The sequence below is a fragment of the Arachis duranensis genome, chromosome 4 (assembly GCF_000817695.3).
Source record: "Arachis duranensis cultivar V14167 chromosome 4, aradu.V14167.gnm2.J7QH, whole genome shotgun sequence".
In the NCBI taxonomy this organism is placed as follows: Eukaryota; Viridiplantae; Streptophyta; class Magnoliopsida; order Fabales; family Fabaceae; genus Arachis; species Arachis duranensis.
In genome coordinates, this window is record NC_029775.3 from 51,771,406 (window position 1) to 51,786,524 (window position 15,119).

The 15,119-nt window shown below is 40.4% G+C and overlaps 2 protein-coding genes and 1 non-coding gene across 3 annotated transcripts; 2 read left to right on the forward strand and 1 right to left on the reverse strand.

Annotated features, from left to right (window-relative positions):
* Window positions 1-3,404: 3,404 nt before the first annotated feature.
* On the reverse strand, window positions 3,405-3,983 carry LOC107484228 (uncharacterized). The gene has a single exon (XM_016104846.1). The coding sequence runs from the start codon at window positions 3,981-3,983 to the stop codon at window positions 3,405-3,407; it is 579 nt and encodes a 192-aa protein (XP_015960332.1).
* An 858-nt stretch (window positions 3,984-4,841) lies between these two features.
* LOC127747218 (small nucleolar RNA R71) lies at window positions 4,842-4,948 on the forward strand. Its single transcript, XR_008009021.1, has one exon. It is a non-coding gene; the product is annotated as a small nucleolar RNA R71 (small nucleolar RNA).
* Window positions 4,949-12,410: 7,462 nt separating this feature from the next.
* LOC107484227 (uncharacterized) lies at window positions 12,411-13,310 on the forward strand. Its single transcript, XM_016104845.1, has 2 exons — window positions 12,411-12,799; window positions 12,869-13,310. Exons 1-2 carry the CDS (start codon window positions 12,411-12,413, stop codon window positions 13,308-13,310), a joined length of 831 nt encoding a protein of 276 aa, XP_015960331.1.
* Window positions 13,311-15,119: the final 1,809 nt, after the last annotated feature.

Consider the following 15,119-nt stretch of genomic DNA (forward strand, 5'->3'; position numbering starts at 1 on the left):
AAAAGGATACAAAGTGTTGGTTTGCCTCCCAACCAGCGCTTCTTTATCGTCACTAGCTTGACGTTCTTCCTTCTTCAGTTGAGGTGGTAGCTCACTCTTCTTTCATCCAGTGAGTCCCCCATGTAATGCTTGAGTCTATGGCCATTTGTAGTGAAGGTTCTCTGTGTTTTGTCCTCCATGAGCTCCACTTGACCATAGGGGTACACTTTGATGATGGTGAAGGGTCCAAACCATCTAGACTTAAGCTTCCCAGGGAAGAACCTAAGTCTAGAATTGTACAATAACACATTTTGTCCTTCAGTAAACTCCCTCTTTGCTATCTTTTGATCATGCCATTTTTTTGTGTTCTCTTTGTAGATCTTTTCATTTTCATATGCTTGGTTCCTAAATTCTTCCAGCTCGTTGAGTTGGCTTAGCCTCTTTTCTCTAGCAGCTTGCTCATCAAAATTCAGAAGTTTTAGAGCCCAGAAGGCTCTATGCTCCAGTTCAACTGGCAAGTGGCAAGCCTTGCCAAATACTAATTGGTATGGTGACATTCTAATGGGGGTCTTGAAGGCTATCCTGTAGGCCCATAGAGCATCGTCTAGCTTCTTAGATCAGTCCTTCCTTGAGCTTCCAACAGTTTTTTTAAGAATCCTTTTTAGCTCCCTGTTGGAAATCTCTTCCTGCCCGTTGGTCTACGGATGATAAGGGGTTGCCACCTTGTGTTTGACTCCATATCTGAGAAGGAGTGCTTCCAGTTGTTTATTGCAGAAATGTGTCCCTCCATCACTAATGAGTGCTCTGGGAACTCCAAACCTACTGAAAATGTTCTTTCTCAAGAAGCTCATTACAACCTTGTTGTCATTTGTGGCGGTGGCAATAGCCTCCACCCACTTTGACACATAATCTACAGCCACAAGTATATAACTATTTGAGTAGGAGGATGGGAAAGGCCCCATGAAGTCAATCCCCCATACATCAAATAGTTCTAGCTCCATTATAAATCTCTGTGGCATCTCATTATTCCTGGGTAAATTGCCAGCTCTCTGGCATTCATCACACCTTGACACCAAGTCCTTTGCATCCTTGAAAATGCTTGGCCAGTAGAATCCACATTGGAGCACCTTGGCTGCTGTGCTTTCTCCACTAAAGTGACCTCCATATGCAGATCTGTGACATTGCCAAAGCACCTTTTGTCTTTCTCCATAGGATATACACCTCCTCAAGATCCCATCAGCACACTTTTTAAACAAGTATGGCTCATCCCAGATATAGTATTTGGCATCTTTGATGAGCTTTTTCTTCATATGTTTGTTGATGTTGGTTGGTAGTTCCCCAATGGCCTTGAAATTGGCTATGTCAGCAAACCAAGGGGTCTCTTGTATCATCATCAATTGCTCATCCGGGAAGCTTTCATTTACTGCAAGATGGTGTGCTCCTTCTTCCTCTTGTAGGATCCTTGTGAGGTGGTCAGCAACTTTGTTCTCTGCTCCACTCCTATCCTTAATTTCAATGTCAAACTCTTGGAGTAGCAGGATCCATCTTATTAGCCTTGGCTTGGATTCTTGTTTTGTAAGCAAGTATTTGAGTGCTGCATGATCAGTGAATATAATTACTTTAGAACCAATGAGATATGATCTAAATTTATCCAAAGCAAAGACAATGGCAAGTAATTCCTTCTCTGTAGTGGTGTAGTTCCTTTGATTTTCATTAAAGACCTTTCTGGCATAATAGATGACATGCACCAACTTATCCTTCCTCTATCCTAAAACAGCACCCACAGCAAAATCTGATACATCACACATCAACTCAAAAGGTAGATCCCAACATGGTGGTGCTATGATAGGTGCAGAGGAAAGTTTGTTCTTAAGCTCCTCAAAGGCTAACATGCATTCATTATCAAAAACAAAAGGCACATTAGAGACAAGTAGGTTGCTCAATGGCTTGGCAACCTTGGAGAAGTCTCTAATAAACCTCCTATAAAAACCAACGTGTCCCAAAAAGCTTCTGATTGCTTTGACATTGCAAGGTGGAGGTAACTTTTCAATTACCTCTACCTTTGCCCTGTCTACTTATATGCCCTTCTTTGAGATTTTAAGACCAAGGACCACTCCTTCTGTAACCATGAAATGGTATTTTTCCCAGTTTAAAACAAGGTTGGTCTCTTGGAATCTCTTTAGCACCAGGGCTAAGTGATGCAAGCAATCAGAATATGTGTTACCAAATACAGAGAAGTCATCCATAAACACCTCGATGAACCTCTCAATCATATCCAAAAATATGGAGAGCATGCATCTTTGGAATATTGCAGGTGCATTGCACAGTCCAAAGGGCATCCTTCTGTAAGCAAAAACACCATATGGACAAGTAAATGAAGTTTTCTCCTGGTCCTTTGGGTCCACAACTATTTGGTTGTAACCCGAATAATCGTCAAGAAAGCAGTAGTATTCATGTCCAGCCAGCCTCTCGAGCATTTTATCCATGAATGGTAGGGGGAAGTGATCCTTCCTGGTGGCCTCATTGAGCTTCCTGTAGTCCATGCACATGCGCCAACCAGTCACTGTTCTTGTTGGTATCAGCTCATTCTTCTCATTTGGTACAACAGTGATTCCTCCTTTTTTTGGAACTACTTGTACCGGGCTCACCCAAGGGCTGTCTGAGATGGGGTAGATCACCCTAGCTTGCCACAACTTTAGCACTTCCTTCTAGACTACCTCATTCATGGTTGGATTCAACCTTCTTTGTTGTTGCCTTGAGGGCTTGGCACCCTCCTCAAGTAGGATCTTGTGCATGCACATTGAAGGACTAATCCCTTTTAGGTCTGTGAGTGTCCAGTCTATAGCATCCTTGTGTTGTTTAAGCACTTGGATGAGCTCCTCTTCTTGCTCTTTGCTCAAGCTTGAGTTGATGATCACTGGGTAGGTGCTGTTGTCACCTAGATAGGCATATTTCAAGCTTGGAGGTAGGGTTTTTAGCTCTAGTTTCGGTGCCTCTTCTTTTTTGTTATCTTTGTGGTTTGTCATGATTGAACTTTCCATGGTTCCTTGTGGTGGTTCTTCACATGGTTCTTGTTGCTCCAATTCCATACTTCCTTCATATTGCTCTTCTTCCAAAACTCCTTGGACTATTTGTTCTATGGTGTCCACCATCATGCATTCTCCTATTGCTTCCTTGGGATAACTCATTGCCTTGAAGACATTGAAGACCATCATTTCCTCATGTAATCTCAAGACTAGTTCTCCTTTTTGCACATTAATGATGGCTCCAGCAGTAACTAGGAATGGCCTTCCTAGGATAATTGAAGTGTTTGCCTCTTCTTCCATATCCAGCACAACAAAGTCAGCTGGGAAAATGAATTCTCCTACCTTCACCAATAAATCTTCCACCACTCCATGTGGAAACTTGAATGTTCTATCAGCTAGTTAGAGTGCCATTTGTGTTGGTTTGGTTTCCTCAATTCTCATCCTTCTCATCATGTTTAAGGACATGAGATTGATGCTAGCTCCCAAGTCACACAAGGCCTTTTCAATAGTAATATCCCCTATGATGCAGGGGATTTGGAAACTCCCAGGGTCCTTCATTTTCTGGGGGAGTTTCTTTTGTATGATGGCACTACATTCCTCAGTTAGGACTACAGTCTCCTTTTCACCCCAGTTTCTTTTTCTTGTCATTAGCTCCTTCAAGAACTTTGCATAGAGGGGCATTTTCACCAATGCTTCAGCAAATGGTATGTTAATTTGGAGCTTCTTAAAGATTTCCAAAAATCTGGAAAATTGGCTGTCCTTCCCATCTTTTCTTAGCCTTTGTGGGTATGGTGCCTTTGGTACATAAGGCTTCAAGATTGGATTTGGTGAAGACGGGCTAGGAGCCTCTTCTTTCTTCCTGTTTTCAGGCTTTTCTGCAGCTTCTTCTTCATTGCTTTCCTGGTTTTGAATGGCTTCTTCTAGCACTTTTCCACTTCTAAGTGTGATGACCTTGCATTCCCCTCTTGGGTTGGCCATGGTGTCACTTGGAAATGTGTGTAGGCATTCGGATTTTCTTGGATAAGAACCCGACTTGTGCTTCCCGTTTTGAGATTGCTGCACCTTGGTTCTTTAAATTTGACCTGTATTCTTCTTGGTTGGCATCTATCTTCTTTTCAGCTTGTGCTTGCATTTCCAAGAGGGTAGAAATGGCTCCTGTGAGTTGTGATGATAGCTGTGCTATTGTGGCCTCTACTCTCTCAAAGTTATTTCACACGGCTGTGAGGTTGGGGTTAGTGTGTCTTAATGGTGGTATGTTTGCTAGTTGGAAGGATATGATGTGTGAGGTGGATTGTGGTAAGGTCTGTTGTTATTTGACTGATGGTTGGAGTTGTGATTCTGGTATTGATTGGCTTGGTATGGTTTGTTGTGCTCTTGGTTGTGATTTTGTTGGTTCCTCCACCCAAAATTTGGGTGGTTCTTCTATCCTGGGTTGTATGTCTTAGAGTTAGGGTCATATGGTGGTCGAGAGGGGTTATGCACATAGTTTGCTTGTTCACGTTCAACTTCTGGTCATTTTCTTCTTGGGGTGGTGCTTGAGCTTGGACAACTGCAACTTGATTGTTTTCCATTTTCTTGGTTAAGGCTGCTAATTGTGCTGCAATTGCCTTGTTTTGTGCCAACAGGGCATCCATAGAATTGAGTTCCAGCACCCCCTTCTTTTGGCCTCTTTCTGAAGCATAGAAGTAGTTATTCTCAACTATAGTTTCAATGACATCTATGGCTTCCTCAATAGTTTTCTTCTTGTTGAGTGAACCCCCTAAAGAGTGGTCCACAGCCTTCTTCGATTCATAGGTTAATCCTTCATAGAAAATGTGGAGCTGCACCCACTCATTAAACATATTCGGTGGGCATTTCCTTGTTAGATCTTTGAACCTCTCCCAGGCTTCATAGAGTGTTTCACCATCTAGCTGTCTGAAGGTTTGTACCTCAGCTCTTATCCTGTTGATCCTCTGTGGAAGGTATATCTCGCTAGAAACTTGTTCACAACATCCTCCCATGTGGTTAGGCTCACCTTCGAAAATGATTCTAACCACTTTGTTGCCTTATCTCTGAGTGAGAAAGCGAATAGAAGTAGTTTGTAGGTGTCAGGGTGTACACCAATGGACTTTACAGTATCGCATATCCTCAAGAATGTGTTGAGATGTTGATTTGGATCTTTTTGAGCACCTCCTCCATATGAGCAGTTATTCTGGACTAGTGTGATGAGTTGAGGTTTCAACTCAAAGTTGTTGGCATGGATTGTTGGCTTGAGGATGATGTTGCCACATTTTCCTAGATTTGGGTTGATATAGGAGCCTAAGACTCTCCTCTCTTGCCCAGCTTGATTTTCAGCTCCTCCTCCTACATCTTCGTGCACTTCGTCTTCCATGGTGGTTGTTAGATCTTCTTCTCCAACTATTCCCTTGCCTCTAGCCTCCCTCCTTAATCTAAGGAAGGTTCTCTCAGGTTCACTATCAAAAGAGGATGAAGTATCTCCTCTTCTACCTGCATATAGCCAACACATAGCAAGAAAAGAGCAAGTGAAGAAATATCCTTAGTTAAAATTATTGATTAGCTTGAGTGATGCAATTAATCAAACAGTTAGAAGAGTGAAAGTATAAACAATGAATAGCTAAAGAATCTCAGAAAGACAAGAAAGAGAAATAGAGATTAGAAAGGAATTTAAAGGTTACACTAGGAATTGAATAAAGAAAAATAAAATAATAAAAAAATGCTTAATCTAGCTCTCCAATTGGTTTAATCATTGTCAAATTCAAACCAATCCCCGGCAACGGCGCCATAAAACTTGATGGGCTGAATTCACTACCCTTCCCCAATAATATTGATGAATCCACTCTTGGCAAGCGCACCAAAATTATCGTCAAGTATTAACCCACAGTGGAGTGGGAACGTATCCACAGAAATTGGTAGATTTGAGCAATTTTAATCAATTGGTGAATTAGTCAAGCTCAACAGAATAAGTTGTGTGTGCATAATTATAAATGGCAGAAAATTAAATGACAAAAGAAATAGAATAAAGCAATAAAGTGCAGAAATGGGAATAACAAGAATGTAAAGGGGAATGGGATTTTGCAGAATGTAAGTAAAGCTATAAAAGAATGGGAGAGATAAGAGTGGGGGAATTCATTGAGATCAGGAGATACTGTCTTTTTGGATTAATTCCAGCTCATATCCTCTTTAATCATGCAACTCATTGACCTCTTGGCAATCATGATTGATTGAGCCCTAATCCCTTGGTTACTCAATCTCTCAGATCTTGATTAATAGCCAATTCTTTAGTCTAATTCCTCATGAAGAGAGATATGCTTGGTCCCTGATTGTACCACACATCATCATAGGTCCAGGTAGAGGGAAGATTATATGTCACCATATCCAAACACTAAAATCCAGATTCTACTCAAGTGTGAGAAGGGACCTCTAGCATGGTTTCATGTTTCCTTTTCCAAGGTTCCCATGAAACCCATTTTGCAGTCAATCTCTTTTCCAAGTTAATTGAACATTAAGCACTAAAATCGAAATTCCTTCTAGCAAATCAAAGAGAAGATGAAGAGAAGAAGAAATTCACTATCATTAATCCATCAAGTACAATAGAGCTCCCTCTCTCAATGAGAGGCAATTTAGCTACTCATAGCTCAGAGAGAAAGTACAAAAGATGGAAGAGATGAAGTGTGAAAAGTAAAAAGTGATATCAAAACTAAACTCTGTGACTTGCTAACTCCCTTTTTCCAATACTTCAAAGGGTATTTATACTACTCCTAGATCTAGAAAATAAAAGAAAACTACAAAAGTGAAAGAAAAATTACAATTTGGAGGGAAAAGAAACCAAACAAACGTGACCATCCAACTGGCGTGTGACTGGCGCTTCTCTGGCGTGTCATGCTCTTTCTGTTTCTAATTTGGCATGCCACGCCTCTCCATTCAAGTGGCATGCCATCCTCTATTTCACCCCTAGCGTGCCATGCCTTTGAGTCTAAGTGGCACGCCCAGGACATTTTAAAGGGCAAAATAGCCTGGCGTGCCACGCCTTCGAATCAAAGTGGCACGCCCAAGGTCACTTCCCTTATTTCTATGCTTCTGGAGATTTGTACCAGCGTGGCACACCCAGGGTCTGGCATGCCACGCCCTTCTTAAAGCTTCACCCCCTTGCCAGTGTGCCACGCCTCGCCATCCAAGTGGTACGCCTGAGTTCATTTGCTCCTCTTCTTCCTCTCTGGAAAACATTACCAGCATGCCACGCCATGAGACTGGCATGTCACGCCCTTCAGTTGCTTCATCTTCTTACTGGCGTGCCACGCCTCGCTATCCAAGTGGCACGCCTGAGTTCATGGGCCTTTTAATTCTTTCTCTGGAAAACACTACCAGCGTGCCACGCCATGAGACTGGCGTGTCATGCCCTTCATTTGCCATGGTCCTAGATGTTGGCATGCCACGCCTGGATGTTCAAGTGGCACACCAAAGTGAGATAATTAAGCCGGCGTGCCACGCCTTCGATACCAAGTGGCACGGCCAGCTTTTGCATGGTCCCCTTGTTCACTGGCATGCCATGCCTTGTTGCTCAAGTGGCACGCCCATTCAATTGTGGGTCATATAAGCTTGGCGTGCCACGCCTTGGTCCTCAAGTGGCACGCACGAGTGAACTCTGGGGCTGGCGTGCCACACCTTCGACACAAAGTGGCACGCCATAGTGATGCCTCTTCTAGTAATGAGTTCGCGTGCCACGCCCTGCTCCTGGCGTGCCACGCCCCTTTGATGGTCTTCCATTTTTGCTCTCTGGAATGTTGTACCAGTGTGCCATGCCCAGCTTCTGGCGTGCCATGCCAATACACTTTTATGGCATTTGTTCCAAGTGGCACGCTTGCTTCACACGCCCCCACTTGTTTTGTTGTTTTCTTTCCCATTTTTGATGTCTTCTCCACCTGAAATCCAGCACAAACTCATTTCAAAGCAATGTACTATGATATTCATCAATTAAGGCATGAATTGCAATGATCAATTAAGATTATACCTCTTTTATGGTCTTTTTTATGCAAGAAAAAGGGTAGATGATGTAAGTCATCACAACACCAAACTTAAGCTTTGCTTGTCCCAAGCAAATCAATCTGAGTGGTCTTTTTGGTGAATTGAGGCTTGACCTTCAATGTATGCACTATAACTAGGAATTGGACTAAATGCTCAACACATGCATGAGTGCTTTGAATATCACAAAGAGTTCCTAGATCGTGGTTTTTTCTAATTATGTGTCTTAGGAGTCCTTTTCATTGATTGTCACCTTGAAGTAGTAAGGTTTAACTCTTTCTTTCTCTTTTTTTTTCTTTTCTATTTATTGACCACGACTCTAAGTGTTTTGTCTCAAGACAACCCTTTAGTTAGGCTTTCAATCAACACTCCCAAGTCAGTTGACTTTAGGGTGCTAGCTGTTGAAACACCCATGAGAATTTACTTGCCCAGGCCTCTTCTTGACACATCTTCACTACAAGCATCTACTAGGGGTTCTAACTCTTTTTGAGTTTTTCAATATTTCCTTTCCCTCCTTAGTAGTTGATGCTCAGAGCCTTTGGTCTTTGTTACTTACTACTTCTTGGTTCTATAGATATTCAAGGAACCCCCATCAACTTCTACTTGTCATGCCTTCTAGGACTAGTTACTTCTCATGACTCATTTTTTTTCACTTCATTCACGGTTTTTTTTTCACTTAGTCTTTTGTTCCTTAGTTCTTTTGAATAAGATTTCTTGGTCTTAGTCTCATTTACTCTTGTTCATACTCACAATAACTCTTATGGAAACAAACTCTACTTTATTGATGAAGATGAAGACTACAATTATCATTGCATTTTCTTTCTTGCATATCAAAGGACTCACAAAAGACTTTAGCAGAATAAAACATAAACTATCCTAACATTATCAATTATTCTCAAACATAAAGTAAACAGATCAAGAAACTTAAGCAAAATTCAGAAATTTGGGAAATGTTAACCATGGAACTCAACAACCTTATGCAGCTTCTTCAGTTCATTGGCCCCTTGCCTTTGTCCTTCTTCTTGGAGGCGGAGGAGTCATCTTCACCCTTTTTGGAGGATCCTTCTGGTGCTTTCTTCATCTCCAACGATCTTGACAAAGCATATTCAACTCCCGTCCAACCTTGCCGAAGGACTTCCACCTTTTGAAAGATTCTTCACTTTCAAGCTCTTCCTCACCAGATTCATCCAACTCTTCTCTGTCGCTCAAATTATAAATATGAGGTTGAGAGAAATCTACTTCAATGTTGCTTTCAATTTCATCGGGAGAAGGTTGGCTTGGTTCATTATCATCATCACCAAGGAAACTTGCCTCTTGATCTATTCTGTCCAATTCTTCATAGGAAACATGTCTTGGAGGTTGTGCACTACCCTCCTCAACATTAATTTCAAGCTTCTTGGAGGAATACTCTACAACTCTAGATTCCCATGGAGGTTCAGCATCTCCTAGGTCTTCAACCACTTCCTCCTCTTCAACAAGTACGGCTTCCTCCAATTGTTCCAGTACAAAATCACATTCCTCATTTTCCACCAGAGTTTCTAATCTCTCCTTCATGCTACATTCTTCATTAGATTCTCCACATGTAGCCATGGGAGTCCCTTGAGTATCTAAACTTGGGAGGTTAATCCATTTATTAACTCATCTAAGGTAGCCGTGAATTTTAGTACCTTCCTTTTCATCTCCTCTTGCCCTTGAAGAATAACACCAAAGATGTCATCCATTGGAGGTTGGGGTGGATGGAAGGGTTCATCGCATGGGAAGAATGGTTTATCTTGATAGGGATATGGAGATGGTGTATATTGAGGTGGTAGTTCTTGGGAGTAATTGTGTTGGAATGGGGGTGGTTCTAAGTATGGCTCATAAGGCTCTTGGTATGGTGGGTAAGGATTAGGGTCATATAGGGGTGTTTGGTAACATGGGGCTTGTGAGTACAGTGGCTCAAAACTATGTTGAGGAGGGAGTTCATAGGCATATGGTGGTGGTTATTGGTAACTACAACGGGGTCCAGCATAGCTATTAGATTGATATGCATCTTGGAATGGCTTTTACTCATAGTACGTTGGTGGAGGTTGTTGCCAAGAGGGTTGTCCATAAGCTTGAGGCTCTTTCCACCTTTGATTGTCCCATCCTTGATGTATGTTCTCATTATAGCTTCAATTTCCTACAACATAATTTGAACCAAACTCATAGCCAAAGGGGTGAGAATTCATAGTAGCAAATAAAAAAACTAATAAAAATAAGCAACAAAGTCCTAAAACTAACAAAAAAAAGGCACACGTTTGAAATTCCCCAACAACGGCGCCAAAAATTAATGTGAGGATTTTCGTCGGTCAAGAATTTCACAAAAATGTCGCGTTGCAAGTATAGATCTAACCTGACAATTAATCTTCAGTCAATGTTTAAATTATTTGTCAGTTAAGCAAACCCAATAAAATTAACCGAAGTATTCAAACCTCAGGTCGTCTCTCAAGGAATTGCAGGGAAGTGTACTTATAATTGGTTATGGAAAAGTGTTTTTGGGGGTTTTGTGATAAGAGACAAGTAATGTAAATAACAAGGAAATAAAATAACAACTAAAAAAAGTCCTAGCAAGGATTGAGAATTGGAATTCCTATCATCATTATCGTCATCAATTATGGTGGTAATTGCCTTTTGCTTTCACTTAGTTAACCTCTAACAATGAAAGAAAGTCAAGTGAGCAAAATCAAATTAATCAAGAGTCTCTAATTGATCAATCCAAGTTAAGAATATAAAAGTCTAATTTAAAATCCAACCAAGCATTTTATTAAACACTTGGAAAGCATAAACTAAAAACATAGAAAACTAACAAGACATAGCAAAATCTAAAACTAACCAAAGCAAAGAAATAACAATAACAAAGCAATTGAACAATAAGAAACGTGAAACATAAATTGCATTAATGAAAATTGAGAGTAACACATGAGCTCATAAACTAAATTAGCAAAATAAAGGAATCAATGAGAGAAGTAGATAACTAAAGTGTTAGAACAAATAAAAGTAGAAGAAAACTAAATTAAAGTAAGGTAGATATCCGAATTTGAGAAAGAAAAAGACTAAAAACCATAAAACCTAGAGAGAGGAGTCTAGAAAACTACATCTAAAACCTAAAGTGTGTGAATGAATGAATGATTGATTGATTCCTCCCTTCCAGCTTCACTCTGCAGCCTCTAATCTGTATTTTCGAGTCTGAAACTAGGTCAAAAGCAGCCTAAAAATTGCCCCCAGTGAATTCACTTTACCGAGGCACGTGATGCTTGTCACGCGTACGCATCAGCCACGCTACGCCTCGCTGAACGAATTCCTAGTCATGCGTACGCGTCACTTGTTTGCTACACAGTCATGCGTACGCATCGTCCATACGTGCGCATCGCGACCATATTCTGAAATCCTTAATTTCTTGTGTTCCTTCCACTTTTGCATGCTTCTTTTCCATCCTCTAAGCCATTCCTGCCCTATAGACCTTGAAAACACTTAACAAACATATCACGGCATCGAATGGCAATAAGAGAGAATTAAAATTAGCAGATTTAAGGCCAAAGAAGTATGTTTTCAATCATAGCACAAAATTAGGAAGGAAAATGTAAAACATACAATTTACATAGATAAGTGTGAGAATAGTTGATAAAATCCACTCAATTCAATACAAAATAAACCATAAAATAGTGGTTTATCATATGCCAAGGAAACAAGGCTTCACAATCGGCAGACTTACTCATGTTCCACGAGGAAGTGGTGAAGATTATTTCCTAAGACTTCTACTCAACATTCAAAGGGGTTGTGTAAGTTTTGTTGACATACGTACAGTTGCCGGCGATGTGTACAGTATGTTCAAGGAAGCATGTTATGCATTGGGCCTTCTGTAAGATGATAAAGAATTTGTTGATGCCATCTTGGAAGCAGGTAATTAGACTTCTGCAAACTACATCCATGACCTTTTTGTGGTGCTTTTATTGTCAAACAATATGGGTAGACCTGAAAATATGTGGCAACAATGTTATGATGTTTTGTCTGAAGACATTCTTTACTTTCAGAGAAAATCCATGCAAATTGTAGGTAGGTTGAATTATTACATATTTGTTCTTGTTGCTAATTTATATTAAATTCAAGTAATTTATGTCTAATTAATATGTGCGTCATTGTGTATCCTTGATAGACCTGCAACTATCCGAATATCATATAATGAATCTGACTCTATCAAAGATAGAGGAAAAATTACAGACTAATGGTAGATCACTCAGAGAGTTTGATGGGATGCCTTTTCCAAGCTTTGGCACTATTGAAGGGTTAGATGATCAGTTAATCATAGATGAACTGAACTTTGATGTCGATATTCTGCGCAATCAGTTAGATACAAACTAAACAAACATGAATAAAGATCAAAGGAAATCATTCGATGTGATTATCAATGCAATAAATGGAAACCAAGGTGGGTTTTTTTTCGTCTATGGGTACGGTGGAACCGGTAACACATTTCTCTATAACACTCTCTCAGCAGCTCTAAGGAGCAAAGGGAAAATTGTTCTGAATGTTGCTTCAAGCGGTATTGCTTCTTTGTTGCTTCCAAATGGACGCACTGTACAATTAAGGTTTAAGATACCCTTGGACTTGAATGAAGACTCGGTTTGTTGTATTAAGCAAGGCACCTCATTGTCTAAACTGGTTTGTAGAGCAAAACTTATTATATGGAATGAGGCACCGATGTTGAATAAGATGTGCTATGAAGCTCTCGACAGATGCCTAAGGGACATTGTTAGGTTTGAGCCTTACTATAATCCATAATTACCATTTGGAGGAAAGGTTATGGTTTAATGTGGTGACTTCAGGCAAATTCTACCTGTAATTCCAATGGGATCTCGCCAAGATATTATCCAAGCAGCCATAAACTCATCTTACCTATGGCAACATTGTAATATATTAAGACTAACAATTAACATGCGTTTAACTGTTAGAGCAACTTATACATCACTCATTGATGTTTCTCATTTTGCTTCATGGTTGCTAGACATCGGTGATGGTATTGCTAGAGATTCCACTGATGGTGAGTCTATTGTGGTAATGCCTGATGAAATTATAATTCAAGATTTCGACCAATTGGTTGACTTTGTTTATCGCAAGTTGTTGGTTAATATCAACAACACATCATTCTTCAAAGTTCATTCAATCTTGGTCCCAACACTAGAAGTTGTCAACGATGTTAACTATTATAATGCAACGTGTGGATGCCGATGTGAAAACTTATTTAAGCTCAGATACTTTGTATCTTGAAGAAGAAAACATGGAATCTGAATTGGATACACTTACACCAGATGTCCTTAATGCAATTAATTGATATGGTTTGCCGCCTCATGAATTGACTCTGAAAATGGGTGATGAGCGGATAATTTATATGCTTTTTGGCATTGTTTTTAGGTAGTTTTTAGTATGATTTAGTTAGCTTCTAGTATATTTTTATTAGTTTTTAAGAAAAATTCACATTTCTGGACATTACTATGAGTTTGTGTATTTTTTTGTGATTTTAGGTATTTTCTGGCTGAAATTGAGGGACCTGAGAAAAATCTGATTCAGAGGCTGAAAAAGGACTGCAGATGTTGTTGGATTCTGACCTCCCTATACTCAAAATGGATTTTCTGGAGCTACAAAAGGCCAATTGGTGCCCTCTCAATTGCGTTGGAAAGTAGACATCCAGGGCTTTCCAGCAATAGATAATAGTCTATACTTTGCCCGAGTTTTGACGATGCAAACTGGCGTCCAAACACCAACTCCCTGCTCTATTCTGGCATTAAACGCCAAAAACAGGATACAAGCTGGAGTTAAACGCCCAAACTGGCATAAAAGCTAGCGTTTAACTCCAAGAAAAGTCTCTACATGTGAAATCTTCAATGCTCAGCCCAAGCACACACCAAGTAGGCCCGGAAGTGGATTTCTGCATCATTTACTTATTTCTGTAAACCCTAGGCTAACAGTTCATTATAAATAGGACCTTTTACTATTGTATTTTCATCTTTAGATCATTTTTGAGACTATCTTTGTATCACTTTTGATCTCTTGATCACGTTTTAGAGGCTGGCCACTCGGCCATGCCTAGACTATTTTCACTTATGTATTTTCAACGGTGGAGTTTCTGCACACCATAGATTAAGGTGTGGAGCTCTGCTGTTCCTCGAGTATTAATGCAAAATACTATTCTTCTTCTATTCAATTCAAGATTATTCTTATTCTAAGATGTTCACTCGCACTTCAACATGATGAATGTGATGATCCGTGACACTCATCACCATTCTCAATTTATGAACGCGTGCTTGACAACCACTTCCATTCTACCTGCGAAAGCTAGAGTGTGTATCTCTTGGGTTTCTAATCAACGATTCACATCTACTCCCCTCTGACAATGGGGCATCTGAATCTGAGATTAGAACCTTCCTGGTATAGGCTAGAATCAATTAGCAGCATTCCTGAGATCCGGAAAGTTTAAACCTTGTCTGTGGTATTCCGAGTAGGATCTGGGAAGGGATGACTGTGACGAGCTTCAAACTCGCGACTGTGGGGCGTAGTAACAGACACAAAAGGATCATTGGATCTTATTCCGACACGATCGAGAACCAACAGCTGATTAGCCATGTGGTAGCTGTGCCTGGTATTTTTCATCTGAGACGAGAAATCCGACAGTTGATTAGCCGTACAGAAACTGTAGAGGACCATTTTCACTGAGAGGACGGGAGGTAGCCGTGGACAACGGTGATCCCCAACATACAACTTGCCATGGAAAGGAGTATGAATGATTGAATGAAGGCAGTAGGAAAGCAGGGATTTAGAAGGAATAACGCATCTCCATACGCTTATCTGAAATTCCCACCAATGAATTACATAAGTATCTCTATCTTTATTTTATGTTTATCTATCTTTTAATTATCAAAACTCCATAACCATTTGAATCCGCCTGACTGAGATTTACAAGATGACCATAGCTTGCTTCAAGCCGACAATATCCGTGGGATCGACCCTTACTCACGTAAGGTATTACTTGGACGACCCAGTGCACTTGCTGGTTAGTTGTGTGGAATTGTGAGGAAAGTG

Bases quoted from the DNA above. Each gene is read 5' to 3' on its own strand.
- LOC107484228 (XM_016104846.1), bottom strand. From the start codon at position 3,983: ATGGCCAACCCAAGAGGGGAATGCAAGGTCATCACACTTAGAAGTGGA.
- LOC107484227 (XM_016104845.1), top strand. From the start codon at position 12,411: ATGAATAAAGATCAAAGGAAATCATTCGATGTGATTATCAATGCAATA. The intron at 12,800-12,868 runs GTTTGAGCCTTA...TGGTGACTTCAG, and splicing joins TGCCTAAGGGACATTGTTAG to GCAAATTCTACCTGTAATTC.